Source organism: Cavia porcellus, unplaced genomic scaffold (assembly GCF_034190915.1).
Source record: "Cavia porcellus strain 051 isolate PalLab524CR breed Dunkin Hartley unplaced genomic scaffold, mCavPor4.1 scaffold_7, whole genome shotgun sequence".
Taxonomy (NCBI): domain Eukaryota; kingdom Metazoa; phylum Chordata; class Mammalia; order Rodentia; family Caviidae; genus Cavia; species Cavia porcellus.
Genome location: NW_026947490.1, coordinates 37,279,404 through 37,303,755, shown reverse-complemented (window position 1 = coordinate 37,303,755; position 24,352 = coordinate 37,279,404). Strand labels below are relative to the sequence as shown.

The 24,352-nt window shown below is 36.8% G+C and overlaps 1 protein-coding gene across 1 annotated transcript; it reads left to right on the top strand.

Moving 5' to 3' along the window:
* The first annotated feature begins 5,363 nt into the window (after positions 1–5,363).
* Positions 5,364–13,536, top strand: LOC100718440 (vomeronasal type-2 receptor 116-like). The gene is made up of 5 exons (XM_063252364.1): positions 5,364–6,592; positions 7,067–7,873; positions 8,560–8,787; positions 9,102–9,225; positions 12,596–13,536. The coding sequence occupies exons 1-5, from the start codon at positions 6,275–6,277 to the stop codon at positions 13,507–13,509; spliced, it is 2,391 nt and encodes a 796-aa protein (XP_063108434.1). The 5' UTR covers positions 5,364–6,274; the 3' UTR covers positions 13,510–13,536.
* Positions 13,537–24,352: the final 10,816 nt, after the last annotated feature.

Sequence of the window (24,352 nt, the reverse complement as noted above, 5' to 3'; positions counted from 1 at the left end):
GCGGAGACGGCGTCTGTTCTTCACTATTGTTGCCTCCCACCTCCAGAGACCCAACCAGGTATCCAGCGCTGACAGACTGAAAGCAGGAGGAAACGTCACAAGGCCGACGACGGAAGTCCCGCCCCTTCCGCCAAGAGAAACCGCCATACGCTGCGCACAGAGTTCTGGGTAATGTAGTTAGTTGCTTACGTTTACCCAGGCGTTGAGTAGCCTGCTGGTTATCCAGGCCACCCCCTTCCCCCACTCCCATTACTCCTATTCTTCAGGTCCTATCCCCCACCCCCGGAACCTTGGAGAAAGCAGAAAAAGAAAAAGAGGGAATGGAATACTTTCTTGGAGCATCGAGCTGCACTTACAGGAGCTTTTGTTACTTTAGACAATAGTACACTTCAGACATTTCCAGCAAGTAATTTTCATCTCTCTGCTCCTGAAGCCTAAGGAAAACTTCTTTACCTCTCTCAGCTGTAGGAAACAAATTTACAATTTTACCAGCGGAAAAAGATATATGCCGTTATAATGTTAAACGCTGCTCTGATTCATTGATTCCAACATTTTGCATGACCCCCTACTTTTGCAGCATATGCATCAGAGCAAATATGAAAATACAGTGAATGCTTGACTTACAAACTCATTTCTTTCAGGAGGATTGGTTGTAACTCAAGTTGTTTGTAAGTCAACACTATTTTTTTCAAGAAATAATGGAAATATGCTTAATGTGTTCCAAATTTCCCAAAGCACCCCTTAACCTCTTCATTAAAAAAAAAAAGGCTTGTACAATGTACGTAATTTACCAGGAACACAAATAATTGTCGTAGTGTATTCATCAAAAAGTTATAAAATGTGCCTAGTTTACTAGGAACAACAATTTCATACCATAATCACCATTCAAATTGACATCTTTGACTTGCAGGAAGAGAGGAAGACATGGATGGTGGTTAACATTTGGAAGAAGGTCCCCTTCCATAAGAACATCAAGAATCTGGCTCGCTGGTGTTCTTTCTCTCACTGGGAGAGTCTGTAGCCCACTCGAATCTGCTTCAGACTCATTAGGTTTCAACCTTTTCAGAACCAAATGCTAGTCTATCTGTTTCTGTCTTTTCTTTAACACTGTTTTATAGTATGAGAGGACTTTGTCCTTAAGCAAGAAAATTCAAAGATTGGCTTTTTCTCTATCTGGGCTGCCTTTATTTCGGGAGAACTTTCATTACTTGTTACTGGATTATTATTTTTAACTATTAGATTAGCTTTGGTAATTCAAAATTATCTAGAAATATCTCCATTTCTTTGGAGTTTTCCAATTTTATGACATAAATTTGTTGCTAATTTCTGAATTTTGACAATGTTCCTTGTGATTTCACCTTTTTTCATTTCTAACTGCATTGATTTTTGTGTTTCTTTTTAAAAATTTTTTTGTTCATATATCTTGTTTATTTTTTCAAAGACCAGCTTTTCAATTCATTGATTGTTTGTATTGTTTTTCAGTCTCCATTTCACTGAACAGAGTGTTTTGTGGATGCTTTGAACATGGAGAATGTGAGGCTAGAACTTTATATCTTGATCTTTGGAGCACTGGTTCCCAAATCCAATGCAGAGCATGAACCCATTCAAACCACTTTACCAAACACCTAAAATTGAATCCTCTAATGCATTTTATTTGCATCATCCCAGATACTATTAATCCCATTAACTTCTTGACATAGGCTTGGCATTATTTCTGTTTAAGAGGGGGTGACCCATGGGGCCTCACTATCAATAAACTTGGATGAGTCAGTGGTGCCTGAAGGTGGAGGTGATTATCTTCAAACTTTTTTTTCCACTTGTGTTTTTCACCTGGAACCAAACATCAGATGTAAAACCCAAGAGACAAATGGTGACAAATTCCCCCCCAGGCACACAGAAGAGGCTTGACTGATGGAAGTCAGAGACCTTGGAGGGTCAATCTGAGTCCTCAAAAATAGCACATACAATATATATATATATATATATATATATATATATATATATATACTAACACTCTCATTCTCAATTCCACCTTCACTCAGACATAGGCTTCACAGACATTTCTGAAATGTTCTTGTTTGTGGTTCTCTTCCTCCTACTGCATCATCCCCTCTTACTGTGTAATTTGGCTGATGAAGACTGCCTTCTCAGAATGAGCAACATTGTGCACAAGAAAGGGGACGTGATGATTGCAGGGTTTTTCTCACTTTTAACTTATTTCTATTTAACTGGAAGCAGTGACATAAAGCCTAACAAGGAATCCATCATTTTACAGTAAGTGCTCTGTTTAAAGTTTATTCTTATGCTTGATTAACCGGAGGGATAATGCCTCGAGAGTCTTTGTAGGAATAGATCAGTTTTCTCTAGTAACTATTATACACTTTCCACTCATTGACAGAGCTCTTTCTCTTTGGTTTCTTCCTATTCTTTTTCACCTTTTGAAGTGGGAAGATAATAGTATTTTATGAAAGACTCTTTCAGCTTCTGCCTTTCAGTATTGGAAGCTGAGGCAGAACCACTCTCCACCTCATTTTTCTCCCTTAGCTGTCAGGGCATGACATTAAGTGGTATTCCTTAGAATGACAAGTCAAACTATTGACTGGAGTTCAGTGCTAAGACACTGTTGCAAAGTACATCATTCACAAAGTTTCACAAAGTATCTTTTAAAGGGTTTGCTGATGTTTCTATTTTATATTTAACATCTCCATAGGTGGGTCATTCTTTTTTATATCTCACCTGCTTCAGCACACTACTTTCTGTAGATATTCATTTACATTTTGAAGTAGTGTATAAATCTGGTTTTCTGACAAGGGTGCTCAGGCCTGGGTCAACTCAGGTGTAAATCAGACCAGGAACAATGATCCATAGTCTCTGAGATTTTTACTATCCATTTTGGTTGTTTTTCATTCAGAAATATGCATATTTTGTTTCAGCTATCATAACATCAGGTTAGCAGGCAAAAGTGTAATTAATAACACTCAGAGAATTCTTACAAATGACTTGTATTCCCATGAGAAAATGGGCTGCAACTAAAATCAATATTTGCTTATGGCTTTTATTAAACATTAGAACCCCAAGCCATGCAAGTGGTATCTGGTCCTATTTAGGGATGGGAATAACAGGAACTGGGGCCTCTTCCATGCAGTAGAAATCTGTACTGATCTCATGTTCCTTATCATGTCCAGACATTTGCTTACATTATTAATATTGGATGTGTTTCTCATGTTTTTATAGGTACTGAGCAAACTCTGGGGTTCCAGTGTTTTCCTGCTTTAGCTTCCTCTGTAGCTGGGATTACATAAATGGTCCACCATATATAACACACTTCTTCCTTTCATAGTTTTCCAAATGTTAGCAAGTCATTGTTGATGGGTTTAATATAAAATGTTTATTTTATAGCTGCAGATGACTGTTGTTTCTTATGAAGTGCTGTACTCAGGCATTTTTTATTACTCAGTCAAGTAAGCCTGGTCATTGTCTTCTGAAATGGTTAAAAGAAGCAAAAATAGGGACTGGGGATTTAGCTCAGCGGCATAAGCACCTGACTTGCAAGCAGGCAGTCGTGAGTTTGATCCCCGGTACCGATAAAAAAAAAAAAAAGACAAAAAAAAAAGAAGCAAAAATATTACTTGTTGAATGGGATATAAGTTATTTATCTAATCAGGACATAACTTATTGTAAGAACCACTTCAATGTGGTATTGCAGAGAGAAGGACATTGGACTGGGCTCTCGATGCTACATAGGCTCATGGAACAGATACTCAAAGAACAGGATGGAGGGCACTGGATGGTACTGTAGTATCACTGGATAGGATCCTAGGCCCCAGAAAAAAAAGACGGGGATCTCAACTCAAAACCTATGCAAAGTTCTTTACTAATTGTCACAGATCAGGGCGATTCAGAGGTAGATTTATTAGACAGAATAAAGTAATACATACTGAAAGGAAGCTAGTTCTGTTCTGAGAGTGTGAGAAGCCCTGTCTTCTGGGCTTTGGAGTTTGTGTTATTTTGAAGGATCTTCTGGGACCTTTCTATCAGTGAATTGGATGAAATCACAATGGCTAGATGTGCAGAGTATGATCTTCAAGCTACTTTCCAAATGAGTGTTTTATACCTGGTCATCAGAACTCAGATTCAATGACCACTAATTCCTCCAGAAGCAGAGAGGATGCTCATTTGAGAGGAGTAAGAAGCACTAGAATATCACCCAGGTCCAAAATAACAATGTATACATACATAAACTCTATATGTGCATATTCACTCTGCTGACATTTTCCCTTTATCCCCCACCTTCACCCCTAGCAAAGACCTTAAAATCACTTCTAAGAGGTTTCCCCCAAGGAAATGGCTCTGTGACTCCCTCAGATATACTCGGAAGCATTCTTCACTAATTCTTTAGGCAGATGCCAAAGTGAATCAAGTTGGCAATCCACTATGCAGTCACCCCAAGCCTAATTTATTGGATACGTGGAAATAGTTAAAGCCCACAATTGAATACATATTTGGGGTTGGGGATATAGCTCTTTTGTACATCATTTAGCAGGAAGGCTCTGAATTGAAACTACAGCAATGCAGTGGAAAAGAAAGTGGTAAGAGTGCATATTCTTCACACTAATGCAAGGAGCATTAACAAGAAATGAACAGAAACTGGGCTGTTAACTAACTCTGAACACAGAGATGAAAGAAAATAATACAAGGAGATTCTCTGTGTTATTTTTTATATAATCAAATGCCAAGGAAAAGAAATGCAAGAATTTGTCATTGATTGCTGATCTGTTTGTGTGCTAGGAAAGGTGTAAAATAGCAGATCCAGGAGCAAGAACTGCTTTAACAGAAGACTACTGTTTCACAGAGTGCAGCAGGTTGATTTCTGGGTGATTAAGTGTATGATCTTTTTATGTGTTTTATTTTTATTACGATAATATTTTACACTTCTATTAGTATTGCATTAGATTCTCATAACGAGTGCACATCTTAGATCCTTCGCATGTAGTTAAGTCTAAGCATCTGCCTTGCAACTGTGTGGTCAATAGTTTGATTCCCTGGTACTGATAAAAAAGAAAAAGACAAAAAAAGGAAAGTAAGTCCAATTGTGTTGCTGGTCTGACACGATGTAGAGCTCAGGTGGTAACATGTGCTGTAGGAAGCAGCTGTAAATACGAGGTGCTTGTTTTCCCAACACTAACTTCCTGCTGTGCAGACAAGCGCCTAAAGGATATGAAAAATGACAAGGAACCCTGGTGTGGAGATGAGGAGCCATTTGAAATAATAAGCACTGCTCAGATATTAAATTTGTACTAACATTTTAATATTTTTATTGTAAGAATTAATAATTCACTTAAACTTTGCAATGTCATGTCTCTTAAATTTCTAAGAGCCTTTAGTCCTGCCAATGCTTCAACAAAATATCCAAAATATCCTTGCCTTTTGCAATCCCTCTTCCTCACAGGCTCTGAGTTGGTATCATTTTCCCAGTTTTTGATGATACTATATGAATAACTTTGACGGGGTAGAGACTGAAGTATCTTAAATACCATCCCATAGTCATTGCACAGATGTCATGTTATTCTTCTTCTCCCTACCCTTCAATCATAATTAGTACTACTCCTTATTGGTAATTCCAAATATATGTGAATATTGTTGTATAATATGAGACATTTGAGGATGTGTTAGTATGTGCAGTTCTTTTATTGACACAAATAATCATTTACAAAAGCCACCTTGAATATAGTCATCTCCATTGTTTATGCTTTTCTTCGTAAATAAAAATAGTTTTCCATGCTTGATGAGGTTGATGAAAGAGTTTAAGTGCCTATATGATATTATTTGCAAGGACTATTAATTTTATGTCTTTATAAGACCCAGCACTTCCAAAAGCATCTTAAATTTCTCACCTATTTGTCCATAGGGTATTGTCCCAACTTGGTTTGCTGTATATAAATGTGGTATACAAATGTACCACATAAAAGGTGTCATATAAGCTTAGTTTATACTTTTAAAAGTTGTAGGTGCTAAGACAATTACTATTATGTATGCTTCCCAGCTTATGAGTGGCAGGCTTGTCAATGCGTCTTTTACTGGAAGAAAGACCAAGTAGTCTCTTTTTGGTCACTCATGAGGATGTTGTTAACATTCATAAGAAATCTCACATTATTACCTCCAAAAGCAAGCTTTTAATGCAATCACATGCAGATACGGAATTTGACATACAAATTTGGGGAAATGATGAAGGCATGTAGTTCATACAAGGTATTATACTGGTGTGAAGACCATCATGGTTTGTGTTTTTTCACCTCTATGCAGGCTTATGCCCAACAACTATCAGAATGTTCTAGCTTTTATTTTTGCCATTGAAGAGATCAATAAAAATCCTTGTCTTTTACCCAACATATCTCTGGGATACGAATTCCACAATTTCATGCACAGCCACTGGAGGGTGTTGGAGAGCTCCCTCATTTTGCTCACAGGACAGGATGAGATCCCTAATTACACCTGTAGGAGACAAAGCAATTCCATAGCTGTACTAACAGGAACATCATGGGCAACAGCTGCTCAAATTGGGACCCTGCTGGAACTCTACAAATTTCCACAGGTGAGGGTGGGTAGGATGGGAAGAGATGAAACCGCATTTTCTTGGGTGGCATTTTCAGGTGTCTCAAGGGGTGAAAGAATGAGTCTGGTCATGCACTTTTGAAAGTGCATGGGAAAATACTGAGACTCAGTGGGTGACCCATACTTTCTTTATGTACAGCAAAGAGTAAAAGAGCAGAACAGAAAAAAGTTTCAGGAAGTCTCAGTCTGATCAGAAATTTTCTAAAACTCAGTGAATGAAATTATTAGGAAGGTTGCAATGCTGGGGATTTAGCTCAGTGGCAAAAGTGCCTTCCTGGCAAGTGTGAAGTTATGAGTTCAATCCCTGGTACCAAAACAAAACAAAACAAAACAGAAAGCTTGCATCAGCGAGGATCTGCCAATAATTCTAGCTCTTGCTTAATATCTTTGAGTCAAAGATTGTGCTTTTTTCTAAATCTCTTTTTTATACTGCCTCAAAATTTTTTTCTCTTAGCTTACCTTTGGCTGTTTTGATCCTATGCTAAGTGAAAATGCAGAGTTTTCTTCTCTGTATCAGACGGCCCCAAAGGACACATCTCTGGCTCTTGGCATGGTCTCTTTGATGCTTTATTTTGGCTGGACATGGGTGGGGCTGGTCATCACAGAAGGTCAGAAAGGTCATCAGTTTCTATCAGATGTGAAAACTGAGATGAACAGAAACAAAGTCCGTGTGGCATTTGTGAAAATGATCTCGAATGCAGTCTTGTCGGTTCTTGCTCATGCACAGCAACATGATTTCCTGACCAGGGAGACATCACCAGTAAACGTGGGTATCATTTACTATGACACCAAGAGCTTGAATGATGTGAACTATAATATTGGACAGTATCGAATGACATGGACTGTCTGGATCACAAACTCACAGTGGCATGCAGATATGCCTGGAAGAAACTTTATACTTGAGTCATTCCATGGGACTCTCATTTTTGCAAAGCATCACAAGGAGATTCGTGGTTTCCAAAAGTTTATTCAGGCTGTGAACCCTTCCATGTATCCAGAAGACAATTTCCTCACTCTATTTTGGTATGATCATTTTCATTGCTCAGTGGCTGATTCTGACTGTAAGTTGAAGAACTGTACACCTAATGCATCTCTGGCATGGTTGCCTGGGAATCGTTTTGATATGACCATGAATGATGACAGTTACAATATATACAATGCTGTGTATGCCATGGCCCACGCACTCCATGAGATGCTTCTTCAGCAAGTACAAAGGCAATCAATGGGCCATAGGGAAGGAATACAGATTTCCCCCTGGCAGGTAATGTTTCATTCTGTTGGTTGCTATGCAGCATGTCTTAAGGGGTTCCATAGGTGCTCAAAGTAAATACTTAAGATATTACCTCTAAAAAATCAAGAAATTATGTATGGATTTCATTGTCAAGGGGGTCAATCTAACCTGGGTAGAACTCAAGACCCACTGTTAAGGAGACAATTAATTCTCATTCAGTATCAATGCTTTCTTTTCTAAAGGGCCTTAACACCCTGATCACCTAATATTTTCATAAGAAAATCTGAACTTTCAGTTATTGAAGACCAGGAAAAGATGTAGTTCTTTTAGTATTTCAATGGTGCTAAACACTACAGCAGACGGATACATTATATGAATTTTCTCACTGAATTCTGTGACCCCTTTTGGTACTCCTCCGGGAACAATCAGGAAAAAAATAGGTGTGTGGAACTTTGACTCCACAGTTGAATTTTACTTAATGTTCACATAAAACTTGCATTTAAATGAGCTTGTTTTGAGTAGTTTCTCTTAAATGACACTCTATTTTAGTCACAGATAGATGTTCTTTTGTTCTATTTTTTTTTTGATTCACTGGATGCTGTTTTGAAATTTGCATTATGATACAGGAATTAAAGACAATTGAAGGGGCCCCTCATTTGGGTTTTATGTATTAATACAGTGGCCCAGTTCTTTATGGTACAGTTTCTCTGTTTTAGCTTCACCACTATTTGAAGAATGTTCAAGTTAACAATCCTGCTGGAGATCAAGTGAATTTAGACAATAAAAGGAAGCTGGATGCGGAGTATGACATTTTCAACTTTTGGAATTTTCCAGAAGGCCTTAGACTTAAGGTCAAAGTAGGATCATTTTCCTCACATGTTTTACATAATCAACAATTGTCTTTATCTGAGGACATGATAGAGTGGGCCACAGGAATTACAGAGGTATGTTAGACCTAATCATAATGCACCTCATTAACTGCAAACAGTACAGTATTGTAGGGTCTGTGCCCTCAACTTCACTCAGAAAATGGTGCAATTTCACAACACTCTTTCAAATTAAAGAATCTTTACTGATCCACTTTCAGCTGAATGTAAAGTCACATTTATTTAAGCGTTCATATATTTTATTACTCAATAAACATGAGTTTTTATATAACTGGATATATGCATGTAGAGAAGTTAATTTCTATCACTGTGATTATGATAGATTATGTGAAAGTCCCAGAAGTTACCTGATCACATCTGATTTTCCTCAGACACCCCGCTCTGTATGCAGTGAGAGTTGCAATCCGGGATTCCGAAAGTCCTCTCAGGAGGGAAAGATGGCCTGTTGTTTTGATTGCACCCCTTGCCCGGAAAATGAGATTGCCAATGACACAGGTGAGTGAATGTCTTAAGGACAAATTGTCTTTCTTTTATATTCTACCATTTATCTAAGAGATGAGTAAGTATCTTAAAGAAAGGAACAACAATAAAATATGTTCTGCTTTCAATTGACAATTACATTTTTGTATAACTACATTCTTTAAAAAGTTCTTTCTTTCTTTCTTTCTTTCTTTCTTTCTTTCTTTTCTGTCTGTCTTTTTCTGTCTCACTGTCTCTGTCTGTAAGACAGGTTCTCACTAAGTTGCCTGGAACTTGAAATCATCCTACCTCAGTGCCTTGAGCAGCTGGGATCACAGGCATGTGTGTCCACACCTGGCTTCCTCAATTCATTTTTCTAATGTACTGAAAGCATTATTTTCTTTAAAAAATATATCTTTTTCTACCTCCCAGTTTCTAAATTCTATCTCTAGCATGATGTTTAGCACACAGCAGTATTAAGTACAATGTCTTTATCTTTGCAGCCACATTTAGATCACATTGAGGACAGGGTCTGGCACATCCTTATTTTCCAAGTGCCAGGCACAAAACAGGTTTTGTCATATCCATATTTTGGGGTATAACATGCTTAAGGTACAGCATTCAATTACTTAAATCTTATCCCTGCTGTCTTGGAACTGATAACTGAGCAAGGCAGACAATGCTATAAATGATATTTCATGCCACAGCAGTGAATTAATGATATGCACAAACAATGGGATTGACTAAGGGATAGAATCTAGATTTTTGGAAGAATATCACAGACTTCTTTACAGAGGCAGTAGCATTATACCCAAAGATGAGCAGTGAAATAAATTCTTCTTAGGATTAGCAGAAGTGACCAAAATGAGACATTCTCCTTTGTATATTTAAAAGAGCTAAAGTGAGGTTTGATGTCATTAAAACACAAAACATATAAAGATGAGCTGTGACATTGTATAAAATTGGTACAGAAAGCCAGAATGGAAGACTTGCATAGACTGTAATTACCATTTTGCAAATAATTGAATTTTTAATAAATATTCATCATGAATCATCTATGTATTAAACATTGTCTAATTCAATTTTTGCTTTTTGACTGAAAAGTGTTTTAATTTTAAAACATACTTAGTATAATTTAAAATTTGTTTGGAAATTTATTGAGACTGCACTTTGTATCATGTAGATAATTTAGGAAAGTACACTGTATATGGATTAAAAATCCGGTGCTTCCATGAACATGTTCCATGTGCACATAGAGAATACAATGCACCCAGCAGCTTCAATTACTATACGTTTATGGTTTAAATATATAGCAACCTGTAGTTTATAAAACAGAAGTTTTGATATAATTAAAATATTTACCAAATTACTGAGTTGAACTAAAAACTATTCAAAAATATATTTTACTTGTACTTACATATTATGTATATTTAAACAATGTAATGGTGAAGTTCAGTATTCAATGTACTTTTTGAAACTGGAAAAATAATGAACAAACTGAACATAAAGAAAACTGAAAAATAAAAAGTAATGTATAAGAAATCTTAAGAAAAGAAGCAAATAAAACAAGAAAAGTAGACAATTATTTTAAAAAGTTATTAGTAGCTGGGGATTTAGCTTGGCAATGTAAGCACCTGCCTGGTAAGCACAAGGTCAGGAGTCTGATCCCCAGGACCAAAAAAGAAAAGTTATTGGTAACCATTAGTAAGTTTAATGCAACAGTGCAATGTAAAAGTGGGTAATATTTACAGATGCATAGCAACTTTTCAAATGAAAATAATATATAAACAATTTCATGCGAAACCATTTGAAAATTTAAATGAAATTCACAAACTCTCAGAAAAAGAGCATAAAAATAAGTCTCTATAACACTTTTATTCATACAATAGTTTTATATTTTCCCACAACTTTTACTTTAAGAGTCACACTATGCCATTTATATGCATTGAAAAGCATAATAACACTGACCTTGAAATCCTTCAGAGGAAAGGAGAAGTGGGGAAACTCTGCTGAGTTGTTGAGAAGAGGCAGATTTTTATCCATAGCCTACTTAACATTATGAAAAATAAACACAGCTGCCACTTTCTGTCTTGAACTAAATTCTCATATTTTATTTCAAACTGAGCTACAGATTTTAGGGGATGTATATCATGACCAAATTTTCTTTCAAAGCATAACTCAGTGTGCTAGTTTTTTGAAAACTACAAACATAAATTAGCTCAACTGGTTTAGAAATAAAAATAATTTTTAATAAATGTGAAATAAAATGAAACTGTATTAATACCAAAAACTATATCTCAAGATTCCTAAAATAGATATTATATTTTGTTACTCAATGTTGGAAGTAAGAATGAAAAAAGAATTTTTTGTGACAACTTCTACCAGACATGACGCTTGAGGTCCCAGCCAGTACAATATTGTCAGGGAAAGAAAAAGCAAAAATATATTCATAAGGAAGAAACACAACTGATATTATTTTCCAACAATACCAGTGTGTAAGTATAAAATTCAGGTAAATTATTGTTATACTGACTAAACTCAGTGGTCACTGAATACAAAGTTAGTGTGTAAACTTATTTCTGCACTGCACTTGTGAACTATTCATTAAAGAAATTTAATAGATGACACTACAGTATAAAGGTATTAAACATTGGTAACAAATTATTATAAAGGTTTCTTATCAATCTTCCAATAAATTATATAAAAGCATTTGTAACAATACAACTGAAATAAGTGTTGGGTGGGCATGTTCATGTTTAGACTCAATAATGGGAGAATATTAGTAGTTTTTAAATTGATCTGTTGATTCAACCAAACTGTAATCAAAATGTCAATGTTTTCTGATAAACACTGCAACTTCTTTGTTTTGGAGGGGGGTACCTGGAGTCGAACTTAGGACTTTATGCTTGCCAGGCAGGCAACCTGTGCCACTGAGCTATCCCTGGCAAACACTGAAACTTCTTGTGAAATATTTACTTTCCTGGAACTTAGTGAAATTATGGTGGTTTTTCTATAAGTTCTTGGATATTGAATGAATTCCGCACATGAAGAGGTTGAATTTTTTGTTTGTGAGGGGTCTTCAAGTGCTTCATGAAAATAAAAAATGGTCTTATGAGTACATCAGATCAATAATAAGAAATGGTAGCATTTTTCCTTGTGTCATAATACAGTTTGAGTGTGCTAATTGGGAATTATTGTTTCTGTAACACTCTTTTACTTGGTGTATAGGAAATCAAAGAAAAATTTGCCTTAACCAATCCAATGAATCTCTCTCTCTCTCTCTCTCCTCCCCTACAACGTGTGTGTGTGTGTGCATGCATGTGGGAGTGTGTGTGTGTGTGTGTGTGTGTGTGGTGAATAAGAGAAATGCTGAACATGAAAGATGACAATTTGCATTTCATACTAGATATGGAAGAATGTGTGAAGTGCCCAGATCACCAGTATGCTGATATCCATCACAAGCACTGCGTCCAAAAATCTGTGACTTTCCTGGCTTATGAAGACTCCTTAGGGAGGGCTCTGGCAGGCACAGCCCTGAGCCTCACTATTCTCACAGTTGCTATTCTTGGGCTCTTTGTGAAGCACTGCAGTTCTCCCATTGTCAAGGCCAATAACCGAAGTCTCAGCTATATCTTGCTTCTCTCTCTGTCCTTCTGTTTTCTCTGTGCTTTGCTCTTCATTGGCCGCCCTAATACAGCCACTTGCATCCTCCAGCAGGTCACATTTGGAATTGTGTTTACTGTGGCTGTTTCCACCATCTTGGCCAAAACTATTACTGTGGTTCTGGCCTTTAAGGTCACTACTCCAGACAGAAGGATTAGGCAGTTCCTGGTGTCAGGGACACCTAACTGCATCATCCCCATCTGCTCCCTGATCCAATTCACTCTCTGTGGAATATGGATGGGGACAAGCCCACCCTTTATTGACAGAGATGCACACTTCGAACATGGCTTCATCATTATTGTATGCAATAAGGGCTCGCTCACTGCCTTCTACTGCATGCTGGGATACCTGGGCTTGCTGGCCTTAGTGAGCTTCACTGTGGCTTTCCTGGCCAGAAACCTGCCTGACACATTCAATGAAGCCAAGTTCATCACATTCAACATGCTGGTGTTCTGCAGCGTCTGGGTCACCTTCCTCCCTGTATACCACAGCACGAAGGGGAGGGTCATGGTGGCCATGGAGGTCTTCTCTATCTTGGCATCCAGTGCAGGATTACTGGGCTGTATCTTTGCCCCCAAGTGTTACATTATTTTATTTAAAAAAGATAGATGTTCTTTGCAAGGGATCAAAATTAAAATACATTCTGGAAGTAAGTAGCCTTCTTAAGTTCACACATACAGTTTCCTAAAATATATAGAAATAATGTCAGGTAAATCATTACCCTTTTACTGATAATAGATTAAAATATGATATTTACTTTAATAAACAAATAACTCATTTATTTCCCTAATAATGGTACAGTTACTGCCATGTGCAGTCACTGTAATTTATCATCATTTTAACTTTATTCTTTTTTTTTTTTTTTTTTTTTTTTTTTTGTCTTTTTCATTTTTATCGGTACCGGGGATCGAACTCACGACCGCCTGCTTGCAAGGCAGGTGCTTATGCCGCTGAGCTAAACCCCCAGCCCCTTAACTTTATTCTTATAGTGAATTCTTTGGATCTTCTCAATAAATCTTTAATAAATTTTATTATTTATACTAATTATGATTGTATTCTTCACTTTCCTATGGTCTTGCCCTTGACTTCTAATTTTATTAATATTTTTAATTTACTAACTTTTTTCTGTGGATTACTGTTTCAGAATTCATTTATGCATTCCAGTCTTCTTTTCTTATTCAAGAAATACTATACTTTTTTTTTGGTCTTTTTTTCATTTTTATCAGTACCAGGGATCGAACTCACAACTGCCTGCTTGCAAGGCAGGTGCTTATGCCACTGAGCTAAATCCCCAGCCCCATGAAATACTATACTTTTAATATGCTGATAATAGTATATTTTTATAGTTGGTTGTAAATTTTTTTTGTCTTCTTCAATATTGATGAGACTATATTTGCTGAATTTATTATATTAATTATATTTGTATTATGACTTTTATAATTTTACATTTGATAATCATGTTATAATCAATTCTTGAATTTATTATAGCAATGTATATAGTTTCCCCATCCATAGTGAGCTATCTTTCTATTTATCTTTGTTTAATCATCCTTAATTAATGTGAAATATATCTATCTGTATATTCTGTATATATTAGCTAGATATATTTAATAAATTTTGTTGTCCTATATATCCCTGTATAGTATAAGGTTTTGCTGATAATGTGAAACTAAATTATTCTATCTGCAATATTTTCAATTTACAATTTACTTTTTATCACTTTGACCTAATGGTTTGGGCTACAAAGTGACCTCAAGACCAGCCCAAATTGCACAGAGAGACCTTGTCTCAAAAAGATAAAAGAAAAAGTTATTTTAAAAGACAAAACCACAAAAGATTAATCTAGATAAAATTGAAACTTAGAAGAAAGGGATAAATTTCTAAATACATATGAACTACCAAAGCAGAACCAAGCATATAAAAAGTTTACATCAGTGTCTTGGTTTTTTCTCTCATTGCTGAAACAAAACAGCAGACACCCAAAATTAAAGAAGGAATGATTTATTTAGCTCACAGTTTATGGAGGTGACAGTCCATAATCAACTGGGTCCAAGGCAGAGTGTTGCCACAGGGGCAAGTATTCATGGTAGAAAACAGCAAAAGCAGCAAAAGAAAGGGGAAGTGTACCAAGGGAAGCCTCTTTCTGTCCCTTATATTGTATGTAGGCCACACCCAGTCTAGAGTGGGTATAGCATTCACACTCATAATCCCAGCATTAGACTATGAGTTAATCATAAATTCTAGAAGCCTGGTCCCATGACTACATGAGGATTTGGGGGAACATCGAGACACAAACTATAGCAATAGCTAATACTACTCAGTGGAAATGAAAAAAATACAAAACAAACCAACAAACAAATACCAAGTAAGAAAATTCCAAATCCAGGGCTAGGGATTTAGCTCAGCGGCATAAGCGCCTGCCTTGCAAGCAGGCACTCGTGAGTTTGATCACTGGTACCGATAAAAACGAAAAAGACAAAAAAAAAAAAAAAAAAGGAAAATTCCAAATCCAAGGCCCAGTGTGGTAAAACACACCTCTAATCTCAGCATTCAGGAGGTTGAGTTAGGAAGAATGCTGTGAGTAAAAGGCCAGCCTGGGCTATATCAGGAGAATCTGTCAAACAGACAAACAAAAAAATAATTTAAAAAATCCCAGGTCCTGACAGACTCATGGCTGAATTCTACAAGAAGTTCAGAGATCTAACACCAATAATCCTCAAACTCTTTAATGAAATCAAAGGAACACAGTACTCCCAAAGTCATTCCTGGAAGCAAGCATCTCTCTGATTCCAAAACTAGACAAGGGTCTAGCCAAAATAGAGAACTACATATCAATCTTTTTAGTGAACTTAGATGCAAAATCTTCAATAAGATATTGTGAAACAGAATGCAGCAGCAAATCAGCCTAAGGCTCATGAATCACAACTAGGTAGGATTCATTCCAGGGATGCAGGGACAGTTTAACATATATGAATCAATAAATATAATTCACCACATAGAAGTAAAGACAAAAATCATATGATTATTTCAATAGAAACAAAAAAAGTGTTGATAGCCAGGGATTTAGCTCAGCAGCATAAGTGCCTGCCTTAAAAGCATGCGGTCATGAGTTCAAGCCCAAGTACCAAAAAAAAAAAAAAAAGCATTGACAAAATTCAGCATCTATTCAGAATAAAAAAACCCGCAAGAAAATGGACTAGGTCTTTCTTTTAATCAGATAAAAACCATCTATGACACAGAATGTCCAACATTAAAATTAATGTAGAAAAGATGAAAGATTTCCCTCTAAAATCTGGAACATGACAAACATATCTGCTATCACTGCTTTTGTTTAACAGAGTTAGAACAATTAGAAACTAGCTAGAACAATTAGAAAAACAAAAGGAATATGGATAGGGAAGAAATGAAATGATCATTATCTGCAGATGACACGATCTACATAGAAGTCCCCCAAAACTCCATCAAATGAACTCTAGAGCCATGTTCAGTAGTGTGGGGAAAAATACTCAGCACTAAAAAATCAATTTTGTTTCTGAACACCAATAACAAGCTCAATGAGATGAAAATTAGGGAAATAATACCATTCATAATAGCTTCAAAAATGAAATATTTAGGAATTAACCTAAGGAAATAAAATACTTCTACAATGAAAACTATAGTACTTGAGAAAAGGAGATCATTGCTCCCAGTGGTCAAGGACCCGCTCAGCTTCCAGCCACTCTAGATTAGGCATGGGAAATTTTGTGGCCTGACTAGATTACACCCAGCGACCTTCAACCAGGGGAGTTGAGAGCATGTGAAATGAGTTCCAGTGCATTGGCCCTTGCCCAGGGAGAGCTTTGGACCATCATCCACAGTGGTTAGGTGCCTGCCCAGCTTCTTGGAACACTGGAGGTGGCACGGGAGGTCCTGTGGGCCTGACTGGACCATGCTCAGAAACTCTCATTCAGTCCCAGGAGCCAAGGGAATAGAAGATGATTCCCAACATGCCAAGGGGAAGCCTTGGAACGACACTTGAAATATGGAAATATAGAAAAGTGACTAAATGACCTAAATGCAATCTCAAACCTTCAGCCTACCCCAAGAAAGTCTAGGAGCCATGGACATAGAAGAAAATATATGCTATACACCTGAAATACCTGAAATAATAGCAACTAAAACAAAGAAGCAACTCTGGGAAGCTTTAAAGGAATTCAAACTAGAAATAATCTCCCAGTAAAGGAAGAAATGATGAAGTAATGAAAGTAATGAAGTAATGAAAGAAATGCTGAACACATCTAAAGAAGACATAATTAAAAATTTAGAGGAACAAAACAAAAAGACTCCCTGAAAGAACAGTATAAGAAACAAATAACACATGAAGCAGATTCAAAGAGATATATAGGAAATCAAAAATTCATTGAAAGTTGTCAAAATTGCCTCAATGAAAGTGAAGATAGGTGCAGAGGAGGGGCTGGGCGGATCTGGGGCACCTGCATCGGCCTCTCTGTGTGTCTGGAGGACTGTGGATATCTCAGCAAGCAGGGAGGGATTGCAGGTTCCTGAGGCACCGTGGCCTGTGGTGAGTGCTCAGCACACTCTGCCCAAATCTCAGACTGTTCCGGACCCTCCAGGCTTCCGGGTGCAGTGAAGTGGAGAAGTGGGTTTGAGGCCTCTACATCCGCCTCCTCATCCCAGCTGCACTTGGAGAACTGCTGAGCTTCCGACGGGTGGGCGGGCCCACACTATCCCCGGAGCCCAGCCTGTTTCGCTGCCGCACCTAGCCATCCGTGTGCAGAGGAGGGGCTGGGCGGATCTGGGGCGCCTGCATCGGCCTCTCCGTGTGTCTGGAGGACTGTGGATATCTCAGCAAGCAGGGAGGGATTGCAGGTTCCTGAGGCACCGTGGCCTGTGGTGAGTACCCTAACCCGGCTGTGATTGGAGAGCTGTGGAGCTTCTAAGGGGCAGGTGGGTGCACAGTGTCCCTGAGGCCCAGCTTGGCTGGAACTGCGGAGTTCTGAGCAGGCAGAGGAGGGCCACTGGTTCTGCAGGCCCAGTGGCTCGGGGTAGCGTGGTGCCAGAGTCTCAGTAGCTGCAAACATAGAAGGGGATTTCAAACAGATCCTGAGGAAGCTTTCAAATAACACTTGAAACACAGAAATATAGGAAAATGACAAAATGAAAGACCAAATTACAACCTCAAAACTCCAGCCCATCTCAAGAAACCCTAGGAGCAATGTATATAGAAGAAAATACATGCCATCCACCTCAAATATCGGACACAATAGCTACTGCAATTGACAAGCAACTCCAGGAAGCTTTAAAGAAATTCAAACTCGATGGGGCTGGGGATTTAGCTCAGCGGCATAAGCGCCTGCCTTCAAGCAGGCAGTCGTGAGTTCAATCCCTGGTACCGATAAAAATGAAAAAGACAAAAAAAAAAAATTAAAAAAAGAAATTCAAACTCGAAATAATCTTCCAGATAAAACAAGAAATGATAAAAGAAATGAAAGAGATTCTGAATATATCTAAAGAAAACACAGATAAAAAATTGGAGGAACTAAACAAAAAGATAGAATCCCTAGATGAGCAATATAAGAAACAAACAGAATACATAATGCAGATGCACAGAGATATACAGGAAATAAAAAACTCCACTGAAAGTTGTAAAAACCGCCTTAATGAAAGTGAAGATAGAATCTCAGACCTTGAAGACAGGATTGCAGCTAGTGAACAGGAAAGGAAAGATCTTTTGAAAATAACAAGGAATCAGGAAACAACAATTCAACAACTGCAAGACGATGCAAAGAAGAATAACATACGAATGATAATGATTAAGGAAAGAGAGGGAGACAACATGAAGGATGTCAGGAGGATATTTAGAGAAGTAATAGCTGAAAATTTCCCAAGCATGAGATCAGAAACTGACATCAGGATCAGTGAAGCATATAGAACTCCAAATAGTCATAACCAAAATAAAACTACACCCAGACATATAATAATCACCATCCCAGAAATCCAACACAAGAATAGATTATTAAAAGCTGTCAGAGAGAAAAGACAGATCACTTATAAAAGAAAACCTATCAGAATCACAGCAGAATTCTCAGCACAAACAATAAAGCCAAGAAGAGCATGGACTGAAGTATTCCAGATCCTAAAGCAAAATGATTTCCAACCTAGACTGATATATCCTGCAAAACTATCATTCAAAACAGATGGTGAAATATGATACTTCCATGACAAAGAACAGCTGAAGAACTTCATGAACACCAAACCAACCCTGCAAAAAATATTGAAAGACAGTTTAGATACACAAAGGAAAAAACCACTAAGCAAAGCAAATAATTAAACAGAACAGAAAGATAAAGATGCAACAGCAGAGAGATAACATTCCTACAATAAACCAGCATTTAACAGTTATAACCATTAATGTCAATGGTCTCAATGCACCAATCAAAAGAAACAGACTAGAAGAATGCATCAAGAAACAAAATCCAACCATATGCTGTTTACAGGAAACCCATGTAACCCAGAAGGATACTCACAGACTGAAAGTCAAAGGATGGAAAATAATTCTTCATGCAGCAGGAATCCAAAAAAAGGCAGGAGTGGCCATTCTATTTGCAGACAACGTGAACTTTAAAACAACAATGACCATAAAGGACAAAGAAGGTCACTACATACTCGTAAGGGGAAAACTCCAAGAGGAAGAGATAACTATCTTAAATATATATGCATCAAACTCCAGAGCACCCAGTTATATAAAACAATTATTAACAGAAATGAAAACTCAAATTATCAGTAACACAATTGTAACAGGAGAACTTAATACGCCATTGACACCAAGGGACAGATCAACCAGACAGAAAATGAGCAAAGAAATAACAGAACTGAATCACACCTGTGAACAAATGGGTTTGATAGACATATACAGAATGTTCCACCCAACAACATCAGAATACACATTCTTCTCAGCAGTACATGGATCATTCTCTAAAACAGACCATATATTAGCTCACAGAACATATTTAAACAAATGCAAAAGGGTTGAAACCATCCCTTGCATATTATCGGATCATAGAGCTCTGAAATTAGAAATTAATGATAAAAGATACTGCAAAAATCCCGCAAACACATGGAAACTGAATAACACACTCTTGAGTAATCAGTGGGTCACAGAAGAAATTAAGCAATGCCTAAAATGCAGATAAAACTTTCCGGAATCTGTGGGATGCAATGAAAGCCGTCCTGAGAGGAAAATTTATTGCACTGAGTTCCCACATCAGGAAAACAGAATGAATACAAATAAATAACTTGATGCTACACCTCAAACAACTAGAAAAAGAAGAGCAAGTCAAGTCCAAAGCCAAAAGAAGAGAGGAAATTATAAAAATCAGAGCAGAAATCAATGCAATAGAGACTAATAAGACAATCCAAAGAATCAATGAATCAAAAAGTTGGTTCTTTGAAAGAATAAATAAAATCGATAAGCCCCTAGCCAACCTTATTTAAAAAAGGGAAGAAAAAGCTCAAATTCATGCAATAAGAAATGAAAAAGGTGAAATCACTACAGACCCAATAGAAATACAGAAGATCATCAACACCTATTTCGAAAACCTCTACTCTCAAAAGTTTGATAACACAGAAGAAATAGACAGATTCTTAGAAACATATGAAGTATCAAAGCTAGATCAACAGGATGTAAAACTGTTGAATAACCCAATCTCTGTTAATGAAATTGAAAATGTAATTAAGTCCTTACCCACCAAGAAGAGCCCAGGCCCAGATGGATTCACTGCAGAATTCTACAAGAAATACAAAGAAGACCTAATGCCGACACTCCTCAAACTATTCAATGAAACAGAAAGGGAAGCAATCCTTCCTAAGTCATTCCTGGAAGCAAATATTACTCTAGTACCAAAACCTGAGAAAGACCCAACTAAAAAAGAGAACTATAGACTGATCTCCCTAATGAACACAGATGCAAAAATCCTCAATAAAATATTGGCAAATAGGATGCAGCAAATCATCAAGATTATACACCATGACCAAGCGGGATTCATCCCAGGAATGCAAGGATGGTTCAACATACGCAAATCAATAAATGTAATCCACCATATCAATAAAGCCAAAAATAAGAATCACATGACCATTTCTATAGATGCAGAAAAAGCCTTCGATAAGGTCCAACATTTATTCATGATAAGAACTTTACAGAAAATTGGAATAGATGGTCTTTACCTCAATATAATAAAGCCATTTATGACAAACCAACAGGCAGCATCATACTAAATGGCCAAAAACTGAAAGCCTTTACTTTAAAATCAGGCACAAGACAAGGATGTCCGTTATCACCACTCGTATTTAATATAGTACTGAAAGTACTAGCCAGAGCAATTAGGCAAGAAAGAGAAATAAAAGGGGTAAAGAAGGAAAAGAAGAAGTTAAATTATCATTGTTTGCAGATGACATGATACTCTACATAGAAGACCCCCTAAACTCCATTGAAAGACTCTTAGATACAATAAATAAATTCAGTAATGTGGCTGGATACAAAATCAACACTCAGAAATCAATAGTATTCCTATACACGAACAACAAAATCACAGAGAGGGAAATAAGAGAAACTGGGCTATTCACATTAGCAAGCAAAAAAATGAAATATTTAGGAATTACTCTTACGAAAGAAGTGAAAGACTTATACAGTGAAAATTATAATACACTGAAAAAGCAAATTGAGGGTTAGATCTCAGAAAATGGAAAGACATCCTTTGCTCATGGATAGGAAGAACAAACATTGTGAAGGTGGCCATTCTCCCAAAACTGTTATACAGATTCAATGCAACCCCAATAGAAATACCATCAACATACCTTATAGATCTAGAGAAATCACTCCTAAATTTCATCTGGAACCAGAAGAGACCTAGAATCGCAAAGGCAATTCTAAGCAACAAAGACAAAGCAGGAGGCATCACAATCCCTGACTTGAAGTTATACTACAAAGCAACAGTAGTAAAATCAACATGGTATTGGAATCAAAACAGAGCCAAAGATCAATGGAATATATTAGAAGATACAACCACAACTACAAACACACTCAACCACCTTATCTTTGATAAAGGACCCAAGCAGGTTCATTGGAAGAATGACAGTCTCTTTAATAAATGGTGCTGGAAAAACTGGCTCTCCATTTGCCGAAAACTAAAGCTAGACCCATGTCAATCACCATGTACTAAATTAAAATCTAAATGGGTCAAAGATCTGAATATTAAAACAGACACACTAAATCTATTGGAAGACAAATTGGGTAGAAACCTTGGAGACATAGGAGTAGGTAGAGAATTCATGAACAGGACTCAAACCGCACGGGAAATACTTCCCAGAATCAATAACTGGGACCACTTCTTATTAAAAAGTTTCTGCATGTCAAAAGAAATCTCCAGCATAGTGAAAAGAAAACCCACAAACTGGGAAAAGATTTTAGTGAACTCTCTCTTAGACAGGGGACTCTTGTCTACAACATATAAAGAATTAAAAAAACTCAGACCTCCAAAATTCAAAGATCCAATCCAAAAATGGGCATCTGAGATGAATACGCACTTCTCAGATGAAGAAATGCAAATGGCAAATAAATACATGAAAAAATGTTCATCATCATTGGTCATTAGAGAAATGCAAATTAAAAGCACACTGAGATACCATCTCACTCCTGAAAAAATGGCCAGGATCAAGAAAACCAACAACAACAAATGTTGGAGAGGCTGTGGGGAAAAAGGAACTCTCCTGCACTGTTGGTGGGAGTGTAGACTGGTATAGCCTTTGTGGAGGTCTGTCTGGAGATTTCTCAAAAAGCTGGGATTGGAAGTCCCATTTATTCCAGCTATTCCACTTTTAGGCATATTCCCAGAAGAACTGAAAGCATCATACCACAGTGATATATGTGCACCTATGTTTATAGCAGCACAATTTGTAATCGCCAGATCTTGGAAACAACCCAAGTGTCCATCAACTGAGGAATGGATAAAAAAGTTGTGGTATTTCTATACAATGGAGTATTATTCAGCTATAAAGAAGGATCACATTGAGATATTTATCAATAAATGGGCACAGCTTGAGACCATACTCATAAGTGAAATAAATCAATCTCGCATGTGTGAATACCAAATAGTTTACCTAATGTAAGTAATGATTCAAATATATAAAAATATGTGGTAATCATGATTCCCCATTATGTGGCCTTGAAGCCTTATAAAGTTTTCACTTATTAATTGGAAAGGCTTTATTCTGGGCTTCTTGATATGGAAATATTTGAAGCTATAGTATATGAAGTTTTATTCAAATATTTCAAGGAAAAAGACAGACACTATCTACTATTAAGTTGGGTTATTTGGTGGTGAAGCACTAGGTTGCTGAAACAGTCATGCTTTCACCTGTATTGTTATATTGTTATGTCCTGTTTTATCTCAATCTCTCCCTTATTCTTGAAAAAAATTATTTAGTTATTTCTTATGTTTGTTTTAATTAAGGGGAAAAATTTAAAAAATTAGCAGGATATATAATAGTAACTTTTTTTGATTTCCTATTAACTTGTTTTGCAGTCCTGTAATACTCCCAAGATCTTGTTTTGATTGATTAGACTCTGTTCCATTCTGTATGATAGTATCAAGTTTGAGGGTATAGGCAACTACTTTGAAGGCAATAAGATTCACTAAGATGCCCATTCTGGTTTGACTATTGTCTCCTTTGGAAGTCCTGTAACGTTTACAATGCCTAAGTTTTATTGGTCTTGTTCTCTACTGTTTTGTTCAACTTTATAATATCTAATGAGATAGACAATTCTTTTTAAGGAAACAAGAGACATTGTTGATAACCATTGTTGATAACCTTGTACTCTGTTCTACACCATGTGCTATGTCTATCCTTGGTTTTGACTGACAGCTTTGTTTTGCCATATTTGACTTTATTCTCTCCCCCGCAAAAAAGTAATAACAACTAAGGAGTAATAAAATCCAAAAGTGTAAATTTTTTTGTAAAAAAGAGAGGGAAAAAAAGAGCTCTAACGGATATAACAGCAAGTGTGTTTAGGTGTGTTAAATAGCTGACTATATTAATGTTTTTGGATCATTGAACACAGCTGTTTGCAGTCTCACTGTTTGAATGTCCACTTTGTATTCTTTGATACTGTGATTTGAGCAACTATTTCTAAGATGATAATATGTAATCTACTAACAGGTGATTTCTTACTGTTTTTTTTGTAGTTCTGTATTACATGTACCCTTACACCACTTTGTTTTGTTTTGTGTTTTTCTCTTTTTCCTTTTAAATAAAATTTTAAAAAAAAGATCATGACCAATCAGGCTTCATCCCAGGGATAAAAAGATGGTTCAACATATGCAAATCAATAAGTGTACCACACTACATAAACAGAAATGAGGACATAAGTCACATGATCATCTCAAGAGATGCAGAAAAAGCCTTTGACAAAATCCAAAATTGTTTCATGATAAAAAAACACTGA